Source organism: Esox lucius, chromosome 6 (assembly GCF_011004845.1).
Source record: "Esox lucius isolate fEsoLuc1 chromosome 6, fEsoLuc1.pri, whole genome shotgun sequence".
In the NCBI taxonomy this organism is placed as follows: domain Eukaryota; kingdom Metazoa; phylum Chordata; class Actinopteri; order Esociformes; family Esocidae; genus Esox; species Esox lucius.
In genome coordinates, this window is record NC_047574.1 from 189284 (window position 1) to 206036 (window position 16753).

The following is a 16753-nucleotide window of genomic DNA, read 5'->3' on the forward strand; positions in this document are numbered from 1 at the left end:
AGATGAGCTTCCCTGAGAAGGTTTCTGACAGTTTGTGCAGAAATTCTTTGGTTATGCAAACCGATTGTTGCAGCAGCTTGTTGCAGGTGGCTGGTCTCTGACGATCTTGGAGGTGAAGATGCTGGATGTGGAGTTCCTGGGCTAGTGTGGTTACACATGGTCTGTGGTTGTGAGGCTGGTTGGATGTACTGCCAAATTCTCTGAAACGCCTTTGGAGACGGCTTATTGTAGAGAAATTAATATTCAATTCACAAGCAACAGCTCTGGTGGATATTCCTGCCTAATCAGCATCTTGATATGCCACACCTTCTCGGCAAAGGAGAAGTGCTCACTAAACACAGATTTAGACAGATTTGTGAACAATATTTGAGAGAAATAGGCCTTTTACTTACATCTTTGAGTTCAGCTCATGATAAATGGGGGCAAAAACAAAAGTGTTGCGTTTATAATTTTGTTCGGTGTAATATTGGATAATTTTCCTCTATGAATAAATAAATACAATAACATTTGTTTGATTGGGTCCTCGTGATTTACTTTTAGAAAATCTGTGTTTAGGTCATATTTGTGCAGAAATATGAAATTCTAAAGGATTCACTAACTTTTGAGCACCATTGTATATTTATGTTGTACAATGGGTGTTAAAAAAAAACTCATCTGGGTTGTTTAGGCAACTCCTGCAGCTTGATTTAAATATTCTAAACCTTTTGATTGGTACATTTTAAATACAACATTGAAAGCACTACACTGGGAAGAGTACTGCACAATGTGGAAAGGGGGATAAAGTCTCTGGCTGAGAGCTTTAGGCCTGAAATGCTTTTTGAACAATGTTTATATAGTTGTTTCAGTTTTGAAGAGTGGATGTTTACTTCACAAACAAGTATGAATCATCCATCCTGAACAAGAACAGGATATTGAGTGCATGAAGATTCCAGTGAAGGTTTTGTAATGGACCCCTGGTCATGAGAAATAAAATAAATGTCAATGGACCTCTAGTCATGAGAAATAAAATAAATGTCAATGGACCTAGCCGAAAGTCCTTCTCCATGGCCTCACCGAACTCCTCCCCGGAGGCAAAAACTCGGGCCTGGGAGGAGTTCGGTGAGGCCATGGAGAAGGACTTTCGGCTGGCCTCGAAGAGATTCTGGCAAACCATCCGGCGCCTCAGGAGAGGGAAACAGTGCCCTACCAACGCTGTTTACAGTAGAGGTGGGCAGCTGTTGACCTCAACTGAGGATGTCGTCGGGCGGTGGAAGGAGTACTTCGAGGATCTCCTCAATCCCGCTGACATGTCTTCCATTGAGGAAGCAGAGGATGAGGGCTCAGAGGTGAACTCGTCCATCACCCGGGCTGAAGTCACAGAGGTGGTCAAGAAACTCCTCGGTGGCAAGGCACCGGGGGTGGATGAGATCCGCCCTGAGTACCTCAAGTCTCTGGATGTTGTGGGGCTGTCTTGGTTGACACGCCTGTGCAACATCGCGTGGCGGTCGGGGACAGTGCCTCTGGGATGGCAGACCGGGGTGGTGGTCCCTCTTTTTAAGAAGGGGGACCGGAGGGTGTGTTCCAACTACAGGGGGATCACACTTCTCAGCCTGCCCGGGAAAGTCTATGCCAGGGTTCTGGAGAGGAGAATACGGCCGATAGTAGAACCTCGGATTCAGGAGGAACAGTGTGGTTTTCGTCCGGGCCGTGGAACACTGGACCAGCTCTATACCCTCTACGGGGTGTTGGAGGGTTCATGGGAGTTTGCCCAACCAATCCACATGTGTTTTGTGGATTTGGAGAAGGCATTCGACTGTGTCCCTCGCGGCATCTTGTGGAGGGTGCTTGGGGAATATGGGGTCCTGGGTCCTTTGCTAAGGGCTGTCAGGTCCCTATACAACCGAAGCAGGAGCTTGGTCCGCATTGCCGGCAGTAAGTCAGACTTGTTCCCAGTGCATGTTGGACTCCGGCAGGGCTGCCCTTTGTCACCGGTTCTGTTTGTAATTTTTATGGACAGAATTTCTAGGCGCAGCCAGGGGCCGGAGGGTGTCAGGTTTGGGGACCACACGATTTCATCTCTGCTCTTTGCAGATGATGTTGTCGTGTTGGCCCCTTCTAACCAGGACCTTCAGCATGCACTGGGACGGTTTGCAGCCGAGTGTGAAGCGGTGGGGATGAAAATCAGTACCTCCAAATCCGAGGCCATGGTCCTCAGTCGGAAAAGGGTGGCTTGCCCACTTCAGGTTGGTGGAGAGTGCCTGCCTCAAGTGGAGGAGTTTAAGTATCTAGGGGTCTTGTTCACGAGTGAGGGAAGGATGGAACGGGAGATTGACAGACGGATCGGTGCAGCTTCTGCAGTAATGCAGTCGATGTATCGGTCTGTCGTGGTGAAGAAAGAGCTGAGCCGCAAGGCGAAGCTCTCGATTTACCAGTCAATCTACGTTCCTACTCTCACCTATGGTCATGAGCTTTGGGTCATGACCGAAAGGACAAGATCCCGGATACAGGCGGCCGAAATGAGTTTTCTCCGCAGGGTGGCTGGGCGATCCCTTAGAGATAGGGTGAGAAGCTCAGTCACCCGGGAGGAGCTCAGAGTAGAGCCACTGCTCCTCCACATCGAGAGGGGTCAGCTGAGGTGGCTTGGGCATCTTTTTCGGATGCCTCCGGAACGCCTTCCTGGGAAGGTGTTCCGGTCCCGTCCCACCGGGAGGAGACCCCGGGGAAGACCTAGGACACGCTGGAGGGACTATGTCTCCCGGCTGGCCTGGGAACGCCTCGGTGTCCCCCCGGAAGAGCTAGAGGAAGTGTCTGGGGAGAGGGAAGTCTGGGCATCCCTGCTTAGACTGCTGCCCCCGCGACCCGGCCCCGGATAAGCGGGAGAAGATGGATGGATGGATGGTCAATGGACCTCTAGTCATGAGAAATAAAATAAATGTCAATGGACCTCTAGTCATGAGAAATAAAATACATGTCAATGGACCTCTAATCATGAGAAATAAAATACATGTCAATGGACCTCTAGTCATGAGAAATAAAATAAATGTCAATGTACCCCTGGTCATGAGAAATAAAATTTAGTTCATTAATGGGCCCCATAATGCGGTTTAAATAAGTAGACAATTATTAATCATAATTGTGGATGGGTATTCAGCTCATATCAATAATATACTAAATCACATACTGTAGGCCAACTATAACTTGAAAATATTATTTTTAGTCTCACATTTGCTAATGATAAATGCTTTGAAACTTTAATGATCCCATGATGTGAAGCTTGCAAATGTTATTCAGTTATTCACATCACAAATATGAAGAAATTACGTGGTGTTCATAAATATAAACATTTATGTATAAATATATTTTTTGCAGTTAGGCAAAAACATCATAGTTCATCCTCAATATTTCTGCTTAATAGTTGCTAAAATTATATGTATGTTTATTTATTTAAATAATTTTGTTTTCCAAAGCCAGCTTTTGTTTGCATGCATTCATTGATTAGACAACATTATTTGCGCTGAAAGTCATACCATATATTGTTGTATTTCTGCTACGATCTGCTGCTGCTTTACTTCCTTTCCGCTAACTAATTACGATAATGAGCATGGTTTATACATGGGCCGAGTGGCCAAGGTAAATGTCATCACGTTTGGATGCGGTCTCTTCTGTGACTAACCATATTTGGAAGTGTCAACTTCCAGCACATTCGTGCTGCGGCTGCAGCTGGATGTACTTGGTCAAATGCGTTGCTTGGGAGGGGCTAATACAGGTACTCAGTAGAATAATGTATTTTGTGCAACAGTAGCTAGCTAAGTGACTATGGCAGAAAAATCGCTAAATAAAACACAATCGAAATCTGTGGATGTATGTCGCGTTTGTAGTGAATCAGTATCAGTCTTTGAGAAACAAACATATAGTGAAGAGTAAGTATTTGATACACTGATGATTTGGCAGTGTTTCACATTTACAAAGCATGTAGAAGTCTGTAATTTTTTATCATAGGTACACTTCAACTGTGAGTGACGAAATCTAAAACAAAAATCCAGAAAATCACGTTGTATAATTTTTAAGTAATTAATTTGCATTGTATTGCATGACAATAAATCATTCGTGCTGCTGATTTAGATTTAACATTTAGATTTAGATATAACATTTAGATATACATTTTACATTTAGATTTAGATATAACATTTAGATTTAACATTTCACATTTAGATATATATTTAACATTTAGACTTAATATTTAGATTTAGATATAATATCTAGATTTAATATTTAACATTTAGATATTATATATATATAATATATATAATTTCTGTCTCAAATGTGAGGAAAGTGAGCTAAATGTTGAAAATGTATCAGCTAAATATTGTAACCAAACTTTTACATTCGGCACACTATAATAATTTTCTACATTTACTTGCTTGAATTCAATTAAATTGAAACGAAAAAAACCATAGGCTATTTGCACACAGCCAAAAAGAAACAAAAAATAATTCTATCAATGGGCTATGAAATTGCAAATCGCATGTTTTCAAATATTAAGTGCTCAGCATTTAACTAGCGTATAAATTGCGTATATTGGCTGAACAAACAAAAATCTAAAATTGGCTTGAAATTAAATACAACATTTTGCTAAATATTTGTCCTATAGTAACTTGGAAAATACTTATACACTTATTGTTATCATTATTGTACTTCTCTACCTCTACAACCACCGCTACTTTTGTGTCCAGCAAAGGACCATTGCAGCTGTGTAAAGTACGTGCGGTCACGTATATCTCTAAACTGATAATGCACCAGATCATCCCTTATCACCCACTCGGCTTTAAATCTAAAATCCAAGACAGCAGCTGGGACAAGATGCTTATATTAAAAGCACCGGGTGTAACGAGTGGAAACATTCTCTTATAGTGTCGTTTTGCAATAATATTACAGCTAGTTGGACTGGTAACTTCGGACAAGAAACAAAAATACCCAATTAAAATATAAGGAGACAAATACAACTAAAAATTAACTAAACCATTTAATCTTTGACTACAATGTAGCTATACCACTGTGTTCCTTTCTGATAGCATGTGCACTTTCATAATCCATAATCATTCTTTAGTTGTGGTTACTACTTCCCTGCACTCCCTCTCCTGCAAGTCCTTGGTTCTTCTCATGTCTGTAAGTTACCTTTATTTTCCACCAGTGGGTTTCATCAACTTCTTTATTGAATTATTGAGTAAATGTCATGAAAGCTTAAGCAACAGCGTTTATATTTGTATGTATATCTATGTAGAATAGGTTCGATTGAGATTTCCTTTCGTTGACGTTGATACCTTGGTGAACCTCAGCTTGAGTGACCTTTAAGGAGAGGAGAAGGGGTTAGGTTAAACGCGTTTGACTCTGCCCACATTGAGCCCGGAACTCCACCATGCAGTCAGAGCCTTCTCGTCTCAACCCCCAGATGTACCAAAATATTTTCTCTTAACAAATGTTCTCTTCCTTACTCTCATTTTCACCTTCATATGCTGCTGTGATTCCTTTTGAGTTCAGAACTCGAACCTGATTCTCGATTATTGAAAACAGCAGAGTAACCACAAGTATCATTGTCTTGTCAATTTCAATAAATTGCAGACTGTCAGTCATGCCTGTTAAATTAAACCTTTACCATAGCCTGTAGAAAGGCACGCCAAAACATAATTTTTTCCCAGAAAAGCATTTAAGTAGAGAAGTTGTAATGACTTTATTGACTCAGTCTTAGAGCACAGTTCTTCCAAAGTAAAATGAACTTTTCCCTCCCTTTGCTTCTTTTCGGATATGTTGCAACCTAGGTAGGAATGTGTTCTATCCAGTTCGGGGGAAAAACCCGCTAAACCCGCCTTCAACAAGCATGTGAATCAGAATCAGCTTTATTCGACAGGTATGTGACACATATGAGGAATTTGACTCTGGATTATACAGGCTCATGATGTACTTACTCATAAAAACACTTAAACAAAAGACACTCAACAAGAGTCAGCGACTGCAATCTACAGTACACATAAATACATGTAATAAACCAAAACAATTACATAATAAGACTGATGAGACAATATACAGTACACATAAACACACGTAATAAACCAAAACAATAACATAGTACGACCGATGAGACAATATACAGTACACATAAATACATGTAATAAACCAAAACAATAACATAGTAAGACTGATGAGACAATATACAGTACACGTAAATACACGTAATAAACCAAAACAATAACATAGTACGACCGATGAGACAATATACAGTACATATAAATACACGTAATAAACCAAAACAATAACATAGTACGACCGATGAGACAATATACAGTACATATAAATACACGTAATAAACCAAAACAATAACATAGTACGACCGATGAGACAATATACAGTACATATAAATACACGTAATAAACCAAAACAATAACATAGTAAAACTGATGAGACAATATACAGTACACATAAATACACATAATAAACCAAAACAATAACATAGTAAGACCGATGAGACAATATACATTACATATAAATACACATAATAAACCAAAACAATAACATAATAAGACTGATGAGACAATATACATTACATATAAATACACATAATAAACCAAAACAATAACATAATAAGACCGATGAGACAATATACAGTACACATAAATACACATAATAAACCAAAACAATAACATAGTAAGACCGATGAGACAATATACATTACACATAAATACACATAATAAACCAAAACCATAACATAGTAAGACCGATGAGACAATATACATTACACATAAATACACATAATAAACCAAAACAATAACATAGTAAGACCGATGAGACAATATACATTACACATAAATACACGTAATAAACCAAAACCATAACATAGTAAGACCGATGAGACAATATACAGTACACATAAATACACGTAATAAACCAAAACAATAAAATAGTTATTAGATGTGGCCTTTATTATGTGGCCTTTATTAGAAAACCAACATCCAATAGAACTGTTGCTGCTGAGAATCAGCGGCATAAATATAAAGCATAGACGAGACATACTGTTTTAGCTGAAGTCTCAATAGCTCCAACATCTTACCTGGGACCAGATCACAAGTCAAGCCTCTTAACACTAGTCATGGTGGTATTTTGTGCAGCAGTAGATCAGCAAATGGCGATTTTGGATAGCCATTTCTCCACAAAAAGTAGCCTTGTTACTGCTACTTTTGTACTCCGATTACAATGCTGCTTTTAGCATACCAAATTCAGTGAGCTAGCTTGCTCCATTTAGCGTACTGTTACTTAAAATGATTTCTACAATGAAATGAAATTATAATATTTATATGTATATACATACATGTATTATAATTTAAAACCACAGTTAATTGTTTACTTTGGAAATAAAGAAATATACATTTGCATTGTATTTAAAGTAATATCCTGTATCTTCCTACATTCGACCATAGCCATTTTGTACTCTTTAATAATTATTGAAAAATATTCCACATGGATTTGTTGGTTAATATTCTGAAAAGTACAGTCAGTTTATGTTTTATGCTATGCATGACCGTCTCTATTTATATATTATTAATGAAATGTAACTGTTAGAAGAACTGAAATGACACTTCTACCATGTGCTTGTATTGTAGATTGTTTAGAACAGGTCCCAGGTAAGATGACTGTCAAATTGATCCATTTTTTATTTATAGGGGCATCAACCCATCTATTATGTTCTATTATCTGTGATCAGCGGCAAGTTTCTAGACCTCCAAGGAGGCCAGACGAGATTGGAGGTGAGGCCTCGCGAGACTAGATTTAGGATTACAGTTGAATTTTAATAGTTTTAGGTCCCCACAAGGAGAGTAAAACCTACAATGTGTGTACGTGTAAGACTCTTGCAAGTTACACCCCCAAAATGTAGGTGGCAGTATGCTTTTACATTTGCAGTCCACCTGGACTGGTCGATTAGCTGAATAAATAAAGTAGCGTCATGCAGGCAACATTAGAGATTCCGTAGCAACAATTAGACTTCCGGTTTTCGGATTTTGCCTTTGAAATAGAAGTCTGAGGTAAAACGCGATTTTAATAATATTAAATGTATCGATTTTGACACTTTGCTTAGTGTACATAGTAAAAATGTATTGTAGGAAATGTTCAGGAGAGTGGGTAGAATAATTATATGCAAAAAAATCAAGGGGCCCTGTGTATTTGCAATTGTTGCTGGCATTTTACAGCACCCATCCTAGATCCTATTGGTCACAATGGCCCTCATTTGTCAAAAGTGCGTACACCAAATTTCCAGCGTACACCTGGCGTACACCCAAAACAACGGTGACTTTGAGATTTATCAATATGGACGTTGGCGTACAGCACTCTCAAATCCTACGCCAGCTCAGGAGGTGGTGTACGCACGTTTTGAGTTAGTGCGGAAATGCACAGAAAAAAAAATCCTAACGCACTGACAAACTAAAAGATATGATATATTATGACCCACTGTAAAAAAAAACAACAACATAATTACAAACTTCAGTGTTTATTTTTGTGCAACATGGACTTCAAGGTTTAATTTGTGTGACTTTACCAAAGCATTTGATTTATATGTATTCCTTCAGATGCGAGCCTGTGCGCTTTACATAACGTTTCAGGGTTAGGCCCGGCAGTTGCGCATGGACTGGGTTCAATAATAAAAGGCTTTTAATGACCAAAATATAATTCAGACTGACAAAATAATAAAAATGACATTCTTCTTTTAAATAATAATAGAAATAATAATAATAACGACATTCTTCTTCTAAATAACAAATAAACGTCATTAATAATAAATATCATGAAATAATAAGACGAATATTACAAATTGTCATGCAATTATTAATGTGAATGAATGGTACTCCACATCACATCATCATCTTTTATTCCGCTTTTTAAACTGCCAAATGAAACAATTTTATTTATTTCTACCTCTCTGGTGATCGTCTCAATCTCTACGTCAGACAGGTTTCTCTTTTTTGCCGTCTTCCGTGTGTCCATGGCGTAAAATGAGGGCGTGGGGGAAGCGGAGACTTGAATATATAGGGGCGTGTTATTCTAATGGCGATCGTTTTCAGCCGCGGCATTTATCAAGGGCAGGTATTGCGTACACCTGGATTTTAAAGGTACGCACAGCTTCATAAATCAGGCGGTGAGAGGAGTGTAAGCAAAATCTTACGCCAGGGGTGTCAAACCGGTTCCACGGAGGGCCGAGTGTCTGCAGGTCTTTGGGTTTTCCTTTAAATTGGTTCCCAGGTCAGACCTGAACAACCAGGTGGGGGTAGAAATTAACCAATTAGTGAACTAATTAATCAATCAGGTACAAGGTGAGAGCGAAAACCTGCAGACACTCGGCCCTCCGTGGAACCGGTTTGACACCTGTGTCTTACGCCAACATATATGCCCGTTTCTACGCAAGAATGATAAATGAGGGCCAATGTAACTCAAAGGATATGAAATACACATTGACTCATACAGAAAAAACTATTCTATACGCCGCAGTGAATGTATTGTAGGAAAGGTTCAGGAGACTCTATAGAGTGATTATGTGCAAATAAATCAAGGGGCACTGTGTATTTACAATTGTTGCTGGTGTTTTACTCCGCCCATACCATTGGCCACAACAATTGCAAATACACAGTGCCCCTTGATATTTTTGCATATAATCGTTCTATAGAGTCTTCTGAACATTTCCTACAATACATTCACTGCAGCGTATAATATAGTTTTTTTCTGTATGAGTCAATATGTATTTCATATCCATCCGAAAACCTGCAGACACTCGGCCCTCCGTGGAACCGGTTTGACACCTGTGTCTTACGCCAACATATATGCCCGTTTCTACGCAAGAATGATAAATGAGGGCCAATGTAACTCAAAGGATATGAAATACACATTGACTCATACAGAAAAAACTATTCTATACGCCGCAGTGAATGTATTGTAGGAAAGGTTCAGGAGACTCTATAGAGTGATTATGTGCAAATAAATCAAGGGGCACTGTGTATTTACAATTGTTGCTGGTGTTTTACTCCGCCCATACCATTGGCCACAACAATTGCAAATACACAGTGCCCCTTGATATTTTTGCATATAATCGTTCTATAGAGTCTTCTGAACATTTCCTACAATACATTCACTGCAGCGTATAATATAGTTTTTTTCTGTATGAGTCAATATGTATTTCATATCCATTGAGTTACATTGTGGAAGAAGAGGGCGTGGAAATACTGTGTTGCTAGATGTAGATTACCATTCCCCATGATTAGACAGGTTTGTCTTACTCTACACATTCTCCTGAACATTTCCTACATTGTTTTCTCTGTGGAATATTTAATAGTTTATGAGACAATATGTATTCCATATTCAGTCATTGGCATTGTCTGAATTTTGCCCTTGGAACGTGTTTTAATACCCACTTTCTATCGAAATTACTCTTAAATCTGAATTGTTGTCAATGTTTTGAGAGGTACATTTTCTTAAACAATTAATAAACTCAATTTATCTCAGTTTTTAAGTAATTCGTTGGTCTCTTTTATTTAGAAAAATTCCAGATTTTCGTGACGCGGAAGTGTTTCTTTAATGTTGCTCACAAGACGCTGATGAATAAATGACGTGGATTTTCATTGTAGCCACTGACTCACTATCTTCGCATGACAGATTTGGCAGTGATTGAATTGCGTCGTTCGACCACGTTATAGCAACTGTGTTTAAATTAGATATTCATTTAGTGTTTGTTAGTAGAAAGATAAGACGCGTTAGAAGCTTTGGAAAACAGCTGCCAATTATCTTTGAAATAGGTGAGTAGTTTGCTGCGTTGTCACTAACGTCAGTTAGCTAGCAGCGTAGCAACTTTAGCAAGCTACAACAAGATGCAATTTTGTAGAAGTTACCTGCTACATGTACATGAGAAATTATTGCAATTAAAAATAATAATGTTAGCCTGCGTTAGTTAGCTAGGCAGCTATTATTCACCACAAACGTATCGACGTTAGGAGGCTACAAAAGGGCAAATCATAGTGTGTCATAGTCACATCAGCTAGATTCAAGGCATGTTTGAAAGTTTTTACGTTTTCTACCCCAGCCCCCATTCAAGTCTCAGGATGAGTAAAAGCAAGGTGTTGAATCTTAAGGACAAAATCGATGGCAATGAAATGGATCTGAGTCTCTGTAACCTCACTGAAGTTCCTGTTAAAGAACTGGTAGGCATATAGCACACACACACACACACACACACACACACACACACACACACACACACAGTACAAAGTAACTTTTGTAAACACCTATTTCTGGCAATAGTCATGATGTTTTGTTTTCAGGCTGCCTTCCCTAAAGTTACAGTCCTGGATCTGTCCTGCAACAACATAAGTTCTCTGCCTGTGAGTAACCTCGTATTAACCCAGCCCCAAAGCCAAACACTGCATACTGCAATCTTCAGCATTCCTTGTAGCCCCTCTAAGTAGCATTCCTAGACTTTCTGCTGTGGATCATGGATGGGAAGAAGTGAGTTAGGTGAATGTGTGTTTTTGTCTATCCAGTTGGAGTTCTGCAGCCTGAGTCACCTGATCAAGGTGGACCTGAGTAAGAACCAGCTGACTGTTCTACCGGATGACCTGGGTCGCCTTAGCAACCTGCAACAGCTGGACCTGTACAACAACAAGCTAACCATTCTGCCTGTCAGCTTCTCACAGCTGAAGGTGGCTATCACTATCATCGCGCCGTAGCGCACAAGACAATTAGAATCACATTAGGATGTAGTTTGAAGATTTAAATACTTTACACATTCTTAATAGGCTTCTTTGTGTGCATGTGCGTGCAGAATCTGAAGTGGCTGGATCTAAAGGACAACCCTCTGGAAATCAACCTGGCCAAAGCTGCAGGAGACTGTCTGGATGAAAAACAATGTAAACAGTGTGCTGTGAGGGTAAGACTGGCAGGGGGGAGGAAGAGGGGAGGTAAATGAGATACAGTGTGGAGGCTGGGGTGGAGGAAGAGGAGTTAAATGTGAGGAGGGGGGATGGGAAGACAGGCAAAGGGAAGGAGAGGAGCTTCAGCAACTCTTCATCAAAAGGGTAGAGGGAGATGGGGTGGGTAAAGGAGAGAGGGGAAATAAAGAAAAAGAGGCGTGGGTATACACCAAATGTTTGTTCCAGGCGGCTGCAATGTGGTTCTAGGTTCTCCAGCACATGAGGATCCTTCAGGACGAGGTGGACAAGGAGAGGGAGCGGCGCCTTCAAAAGGAGAAAGGTGGGTACTGCAATGGTGTCAGACAGGATCAGTGGGCTTCACCAACTAACCAGTCCACGTTAATCATTAGGCTCCACCAACCAACTAACCAGTCCACGTTAATCATTAGGCTACACCAACCAACTAACCAGTCCACGTTAGTCATTAGGCTCCACCAACCAACTAACCAGTCCACGTTAGTCATTAGGCTCCACCAACCAACTAACCAGTCCACGTTAGTCATTAGGCTCCACCAACCAACTAACCAGTCCACGTTAGTCATTAGGCTCCACCAACCAACTAACCAGTCCACATTAGTCATTAGGCTCCACCAACTAACCAGTCCACGTTAGTCATTAGGCTCCACCAACTAACCAGTCCACGTTAGTCATTAGGCTCCACCAACTAACCAGTCCACGTTAGTCATTAGGCTCCACCAACTAACCAGTCCACGTTAGTCATTAGGCTCCACCAACCAACTAACCAGTCCACTTTAGTCATTAGGCTCCACCAACCAACTAACCAGTCCATGTTAATCATTAGGCTCCACCAACCAACTAACTAGTCACATTAACCAACCATTCAATGATGCTGTGTCCAAAATGGATCCCAGTGTAGTCTATTGACTTGAGCATTTGGTTCTGGTCAGAAGTACTTATTATATGCTGTAGAGTACAATTTGGAACATACTATAGACTTTGCTGTGTATTATTTGCAGTAAGAATGGCATATTACAATTTGGGCGTGGGATATAAACTGATGATGTTTTCATCCCTCCATCTCATTTAGAACTGGAGAAGAAGAAAGAGGCAAAGCAGAGAGAGAGAGAAGCCAAGGAGAGAGAGGCTCGTAAACGAGAGAAGGCTGAGGAAAAGGAAAGAAAGAGGAAGGAATACAATGCTCACATTGCTGCCATGGCTGTCCAGGAACAGAAGAATAAGAGAAAGGAGGAGAAGAGGAGGAGGACTGGGCAGGCAGTAGCAGGTATTGGTTTGTTCCAGGTTCTTGACTGAAGTTGTGTAGCAGTAGTTGACCAGGCTGTGCACTCATTGACCTAAATCTGTCTCTCTCTGTAGATAAGAAAGCAGCAGTTGAATCCGCCCCCAAGGCCCAGAGACACACTCTCATTGGCCTGCTTTTCAAGCTCCTCCTCCTGTTGCTGTTGGGATTGGCTGGTGTTGTCGGTGTGTGTCAGCTGACAGGGCTAAACGACGAGGCAATGTGTGTACCAGTCAACAGTGCCGTGGGGGATGGCCTATCCTGGGTCCGGGAACAGAAAGTCGATCTAAAGGTCAGAGAGCTGGTACAGGAAGTAGATATCAGAGCCAGAGAACTGCTGCAGAAACTTTCTTCTCTGGCACCACAACTCCTCAAACCCCTCGTACCCACGGCAACAGTGACAGAACCTGTGGAAACAGTAGAAAACTGAAGAAAAATTAACAAGGAAAAAGATGGACGACCTGCTTAAATTCCTATGGAATTGTCCTGTCATCGCTCCAGGGTTCCTCTTTGTATGCACTCTGTTTTTAATCACTGGCTGTCTACATGTCAAGCCACTTGCACCCTAAGCCCTATACTATTTGATTTGAGTGCAAGGTAATGCACTATTAAAAAGAGAATAGGGTGTGATTGGGGCCTCTAACTCTTGCTCACTCCCAAGTTAACCGCAAAGCTCTGGGCTTTGTAGATCTGAAAGGACCAATATTGTGAACAAACTAATACTAAGCTAATACAGAGCAGGCAAAAGGCAGTTTTAGAATGGCAAATGCCATTATAGATTCACACTTTTTAATAGTCAACCGACTTCAGTGGCTGATACCTTGGGATGACTTGTTGGGAGCAATTTCATCAGGATGGATCAACCAATCAGGAAGAAAACAATTGACTTCTTAAAAATGGAGATTGCTTTGATGCTGCCCATATGTTCAGACACCATGATGAGAACTGTATAGGAATACTTTCATACTTATAATACTTTATTCTACATTCTGCTTTCATCTGTTTATTCCTTACAGACCTGCAAAAGAGCAAAGCAGGGTTAATTTAGGATTTGGCATTAATGACAGCCCCCTTCTGCGCTGCATTGATGTCTTAAAGTTCAACTGCTAATAAGTGAGATATTGGCCAGTATTTGAGCCAATCAGATCATATTATTAATGGTATGCATCTATGGTTGGTTTAGGCAGTCTGAGCATGTTCGCTGAGGCTGTAATGCTCCCCTCTTCCATCTGTCAAGGCAAGTTGGCTGCACTCTTTGTTGTAATGCTTTGCCACCATTCAAGGACTGTCAGCATAAATAAATGCATATAAGCTGAATGAAAGTGTTTGCAGTGTTTAAAGTAACAATCAGTACCAGTAAAATATTTAATGCTAACCAGATGGTTAGTTGCACTTCTAGAATTCTTGAAAAAGTGCTTGATGCCCTAAACAGCACAATTATCATGTTGTCCCATCTGTACCAGTGGGGGGGGGGGGGGTGAAAGACCCCCCCACCCCCCCAAACACACACACATCCTTGTACTCCTATTCATTACGACACTCAATTATACTTCACACTTTACTGTACAACAGAAGCTACTGAAAACAAATGTAGAAGTGTGGGTAACCCTGCTTCCCATCGCCCAGAATGTTGTTTGAAGGTACATCAGTAACCCTACACACAACAGCTCTGCAGGGTCTCCTATGTTGGGAGAACACATAGGGGTGATGAGACCCATCTTTTGTACAGACACACCAGATCCTTCAGTCATCAGCTCATCCAACATGGTTTCAAAGAATATAGGTCAGGGGACTATGATGGCCATTACAAAAGCTTGATTGTATGATCAGTGAAACATTTTTGTGTGAAATGGGAGATACTTTAGATTGCCGGTGTCAAACAGATTCCTTAGAGGGCCCTAGAGTTGGAAGGTTTTAGTTTTTTTCCTTTCAACTGAGATCTAAACAACCAGTTGAAGGTTGGCCCTCTAGAACTTGGCCCTCTAGAACTGGTTTGATTGGACATTTATTTGACCCGAAGATGTAACCAACTTCTGCAGTTCTCCCACTGTGATCCTAGGAAATGTTTGACCACTTGAACCATCTTTCTCACTTGTGGGGAAAAAACATCCACGTATCCTCTTCCAGGTAGGTTCATCACAGATATGTTTTACATTTATTAATTAGTCCTAATATTGCAGATGTTATTTTCAGACTATATAGGTTAGTAGCTATCATTTTATATCCATTGGTTGATTTGTGAATGTCAACAACTTAGTCTCATTTCATTTGCGTGTTCTCTGGCCTGTTCTAAACTCCCATGGTTTACTAAGGCAGACCTGCCAACCCTGTCCAATTACCAGATGCGTGTGGCAAATTGGGCCCCCTCAGGCTCGAGTCTGACTGCAATTATACTGTTGTACCAAATCAAGTCTATACAAGTTTGGAATAAGGTCTTTCTTGATGGCATTCTGTTTGTTTTGTTCTTTATAGAGCACTGGATTGTTTGTTTAGAAAAATTTTCAAACTACCCAGTTCCCTGGTATTTTATTAAAACGTGAAACATAAGGATTATGTTTATCATAAGGATCAATTTCTCATTAATGCAATTATCTAATCAACCGATCACATGGTAGTTGCTTCAATGCATTTAGGGGTGTGGTCCTGGTCAAGACAATCTCCTGAACTCCAAACTGAATGTCAGAATGGGAAAGAAAGGTGATTTAAGCAATTCTGAGTGTGGCATGGTTGTTGGTGCCAGACGGTTTCACAATCTGCTCAGTTACTGGGATTTTTACGCACAACCATTTCTAGGGTTTACAAAGAATGGTGTGAAAAGGGAAAAACATCCAATATGCGGCAGTCATGTGGGTGAAAATGCCTTGTTGATGCTAGAGGTCAGAGGAGAATGGGCTGACTGATTCAAGCTGATAGAAGAGCAACTTTGACTGAAATAACCACTCGTTACAACCGAGGTATGCAGCAAAGCATTTGTGAAGCCACAACACGCACAACCTTGAGGCGGATGGGCTACAACAGCAGAAGACCCCACTGGGTACCACTCATCTCCACTACAAATAGGAAAAAGAGGCTACAATTTGCACGAGCTCACCAAAATTGGACAGTTGAAGACTGGAAGAATGTTGCCTGGTCTGATGAGTCTCGATTTCTGTTGAGACATTCAGATGGTAGAGTCAGAATTTGGCGTAAACAGAATGAGAACATGGATCCATCATGCCTTGTTACCACTGTGCAGGCTGGTGGTGGTGGTGTAATGGTGTGGGGGATGTTTTCTTGGCACACTTTAGGCCCCTTAGTGCCAATTGGGCATCGTTTAAATGCCACGGCCTACCTAAACATTGTTTCTGACCATGTCCATCCCTTTATGACCACCATGTACCCATCCTCTGATGGCTACTTCCAGCAGGATAATGCACCATGTCACAAAGCTCAAATCATTTCAAATTGGTTTCTTGAACATGACAATGAGTTCACTGTACTGAAATGGCCCCCACAGTCACCAGATCTCAACCCAATA

The 16753-nt window shown here is 40.7% G+C and overlaps 1 protein-coding gene across 1 annotated transcript; it reads left to right on the forward strand.

Annotated features, from left to right (window-relative positions):
* Positions 1–10597: 10597 nt before the first annotated feature.
* lrrc59 (leucine rich repeat containing 59) lies at positions 10598–14553 on the forward strand. Its single transcript, XM_010866030.4, has 8 exons — positions 10598–10808; positions 11093–11210; positions 11331–11390; positions 11550–11708; positions 11831–11935; positions 12186–12258; positions 13027–13221; positions 13314–14553. The coding sequence occupies exons 2-8, from the start codon at positions 11112–11114 to the stop codon at positions 13664–13666; spliced, it is 1044 nt and encodes a 347-aa protein (XP_010864332.2). The 5' UTR covers positions 10598–10808; positions 11093–11111; the 3' UTR covers positions 13667–14553.
* The last annotated feature ends 2200 nt before the right edge of the window (positions 14554–16753 follow it).

Excerpts from the sequence above, each read along its gene's own strand:
- lrrc59 (XM_010866030.4), top strand. The coding sequence starts at position 11,112 with ATGAGTAAAAGCAAGGTGTTGAATCTTAAGGACAAAATCGATGGCAAT. Across the intron at positions 11,211-11,330 it reads AAGTTCCTGTTAAAGAACTG|GCTGCCTTCCCTAAAGTTAC; the intron begins GTAGGCATATAG and ends TTTTGTTTTCAG. Across the intron at positions 12,259-13,026 it reads GCGCCTTCAAAAGGAGAAAG|AACTGGAGAAGAAGAAAGAG; the intron begins GTGGGTACTGCA and ends CATCTCATTTAG.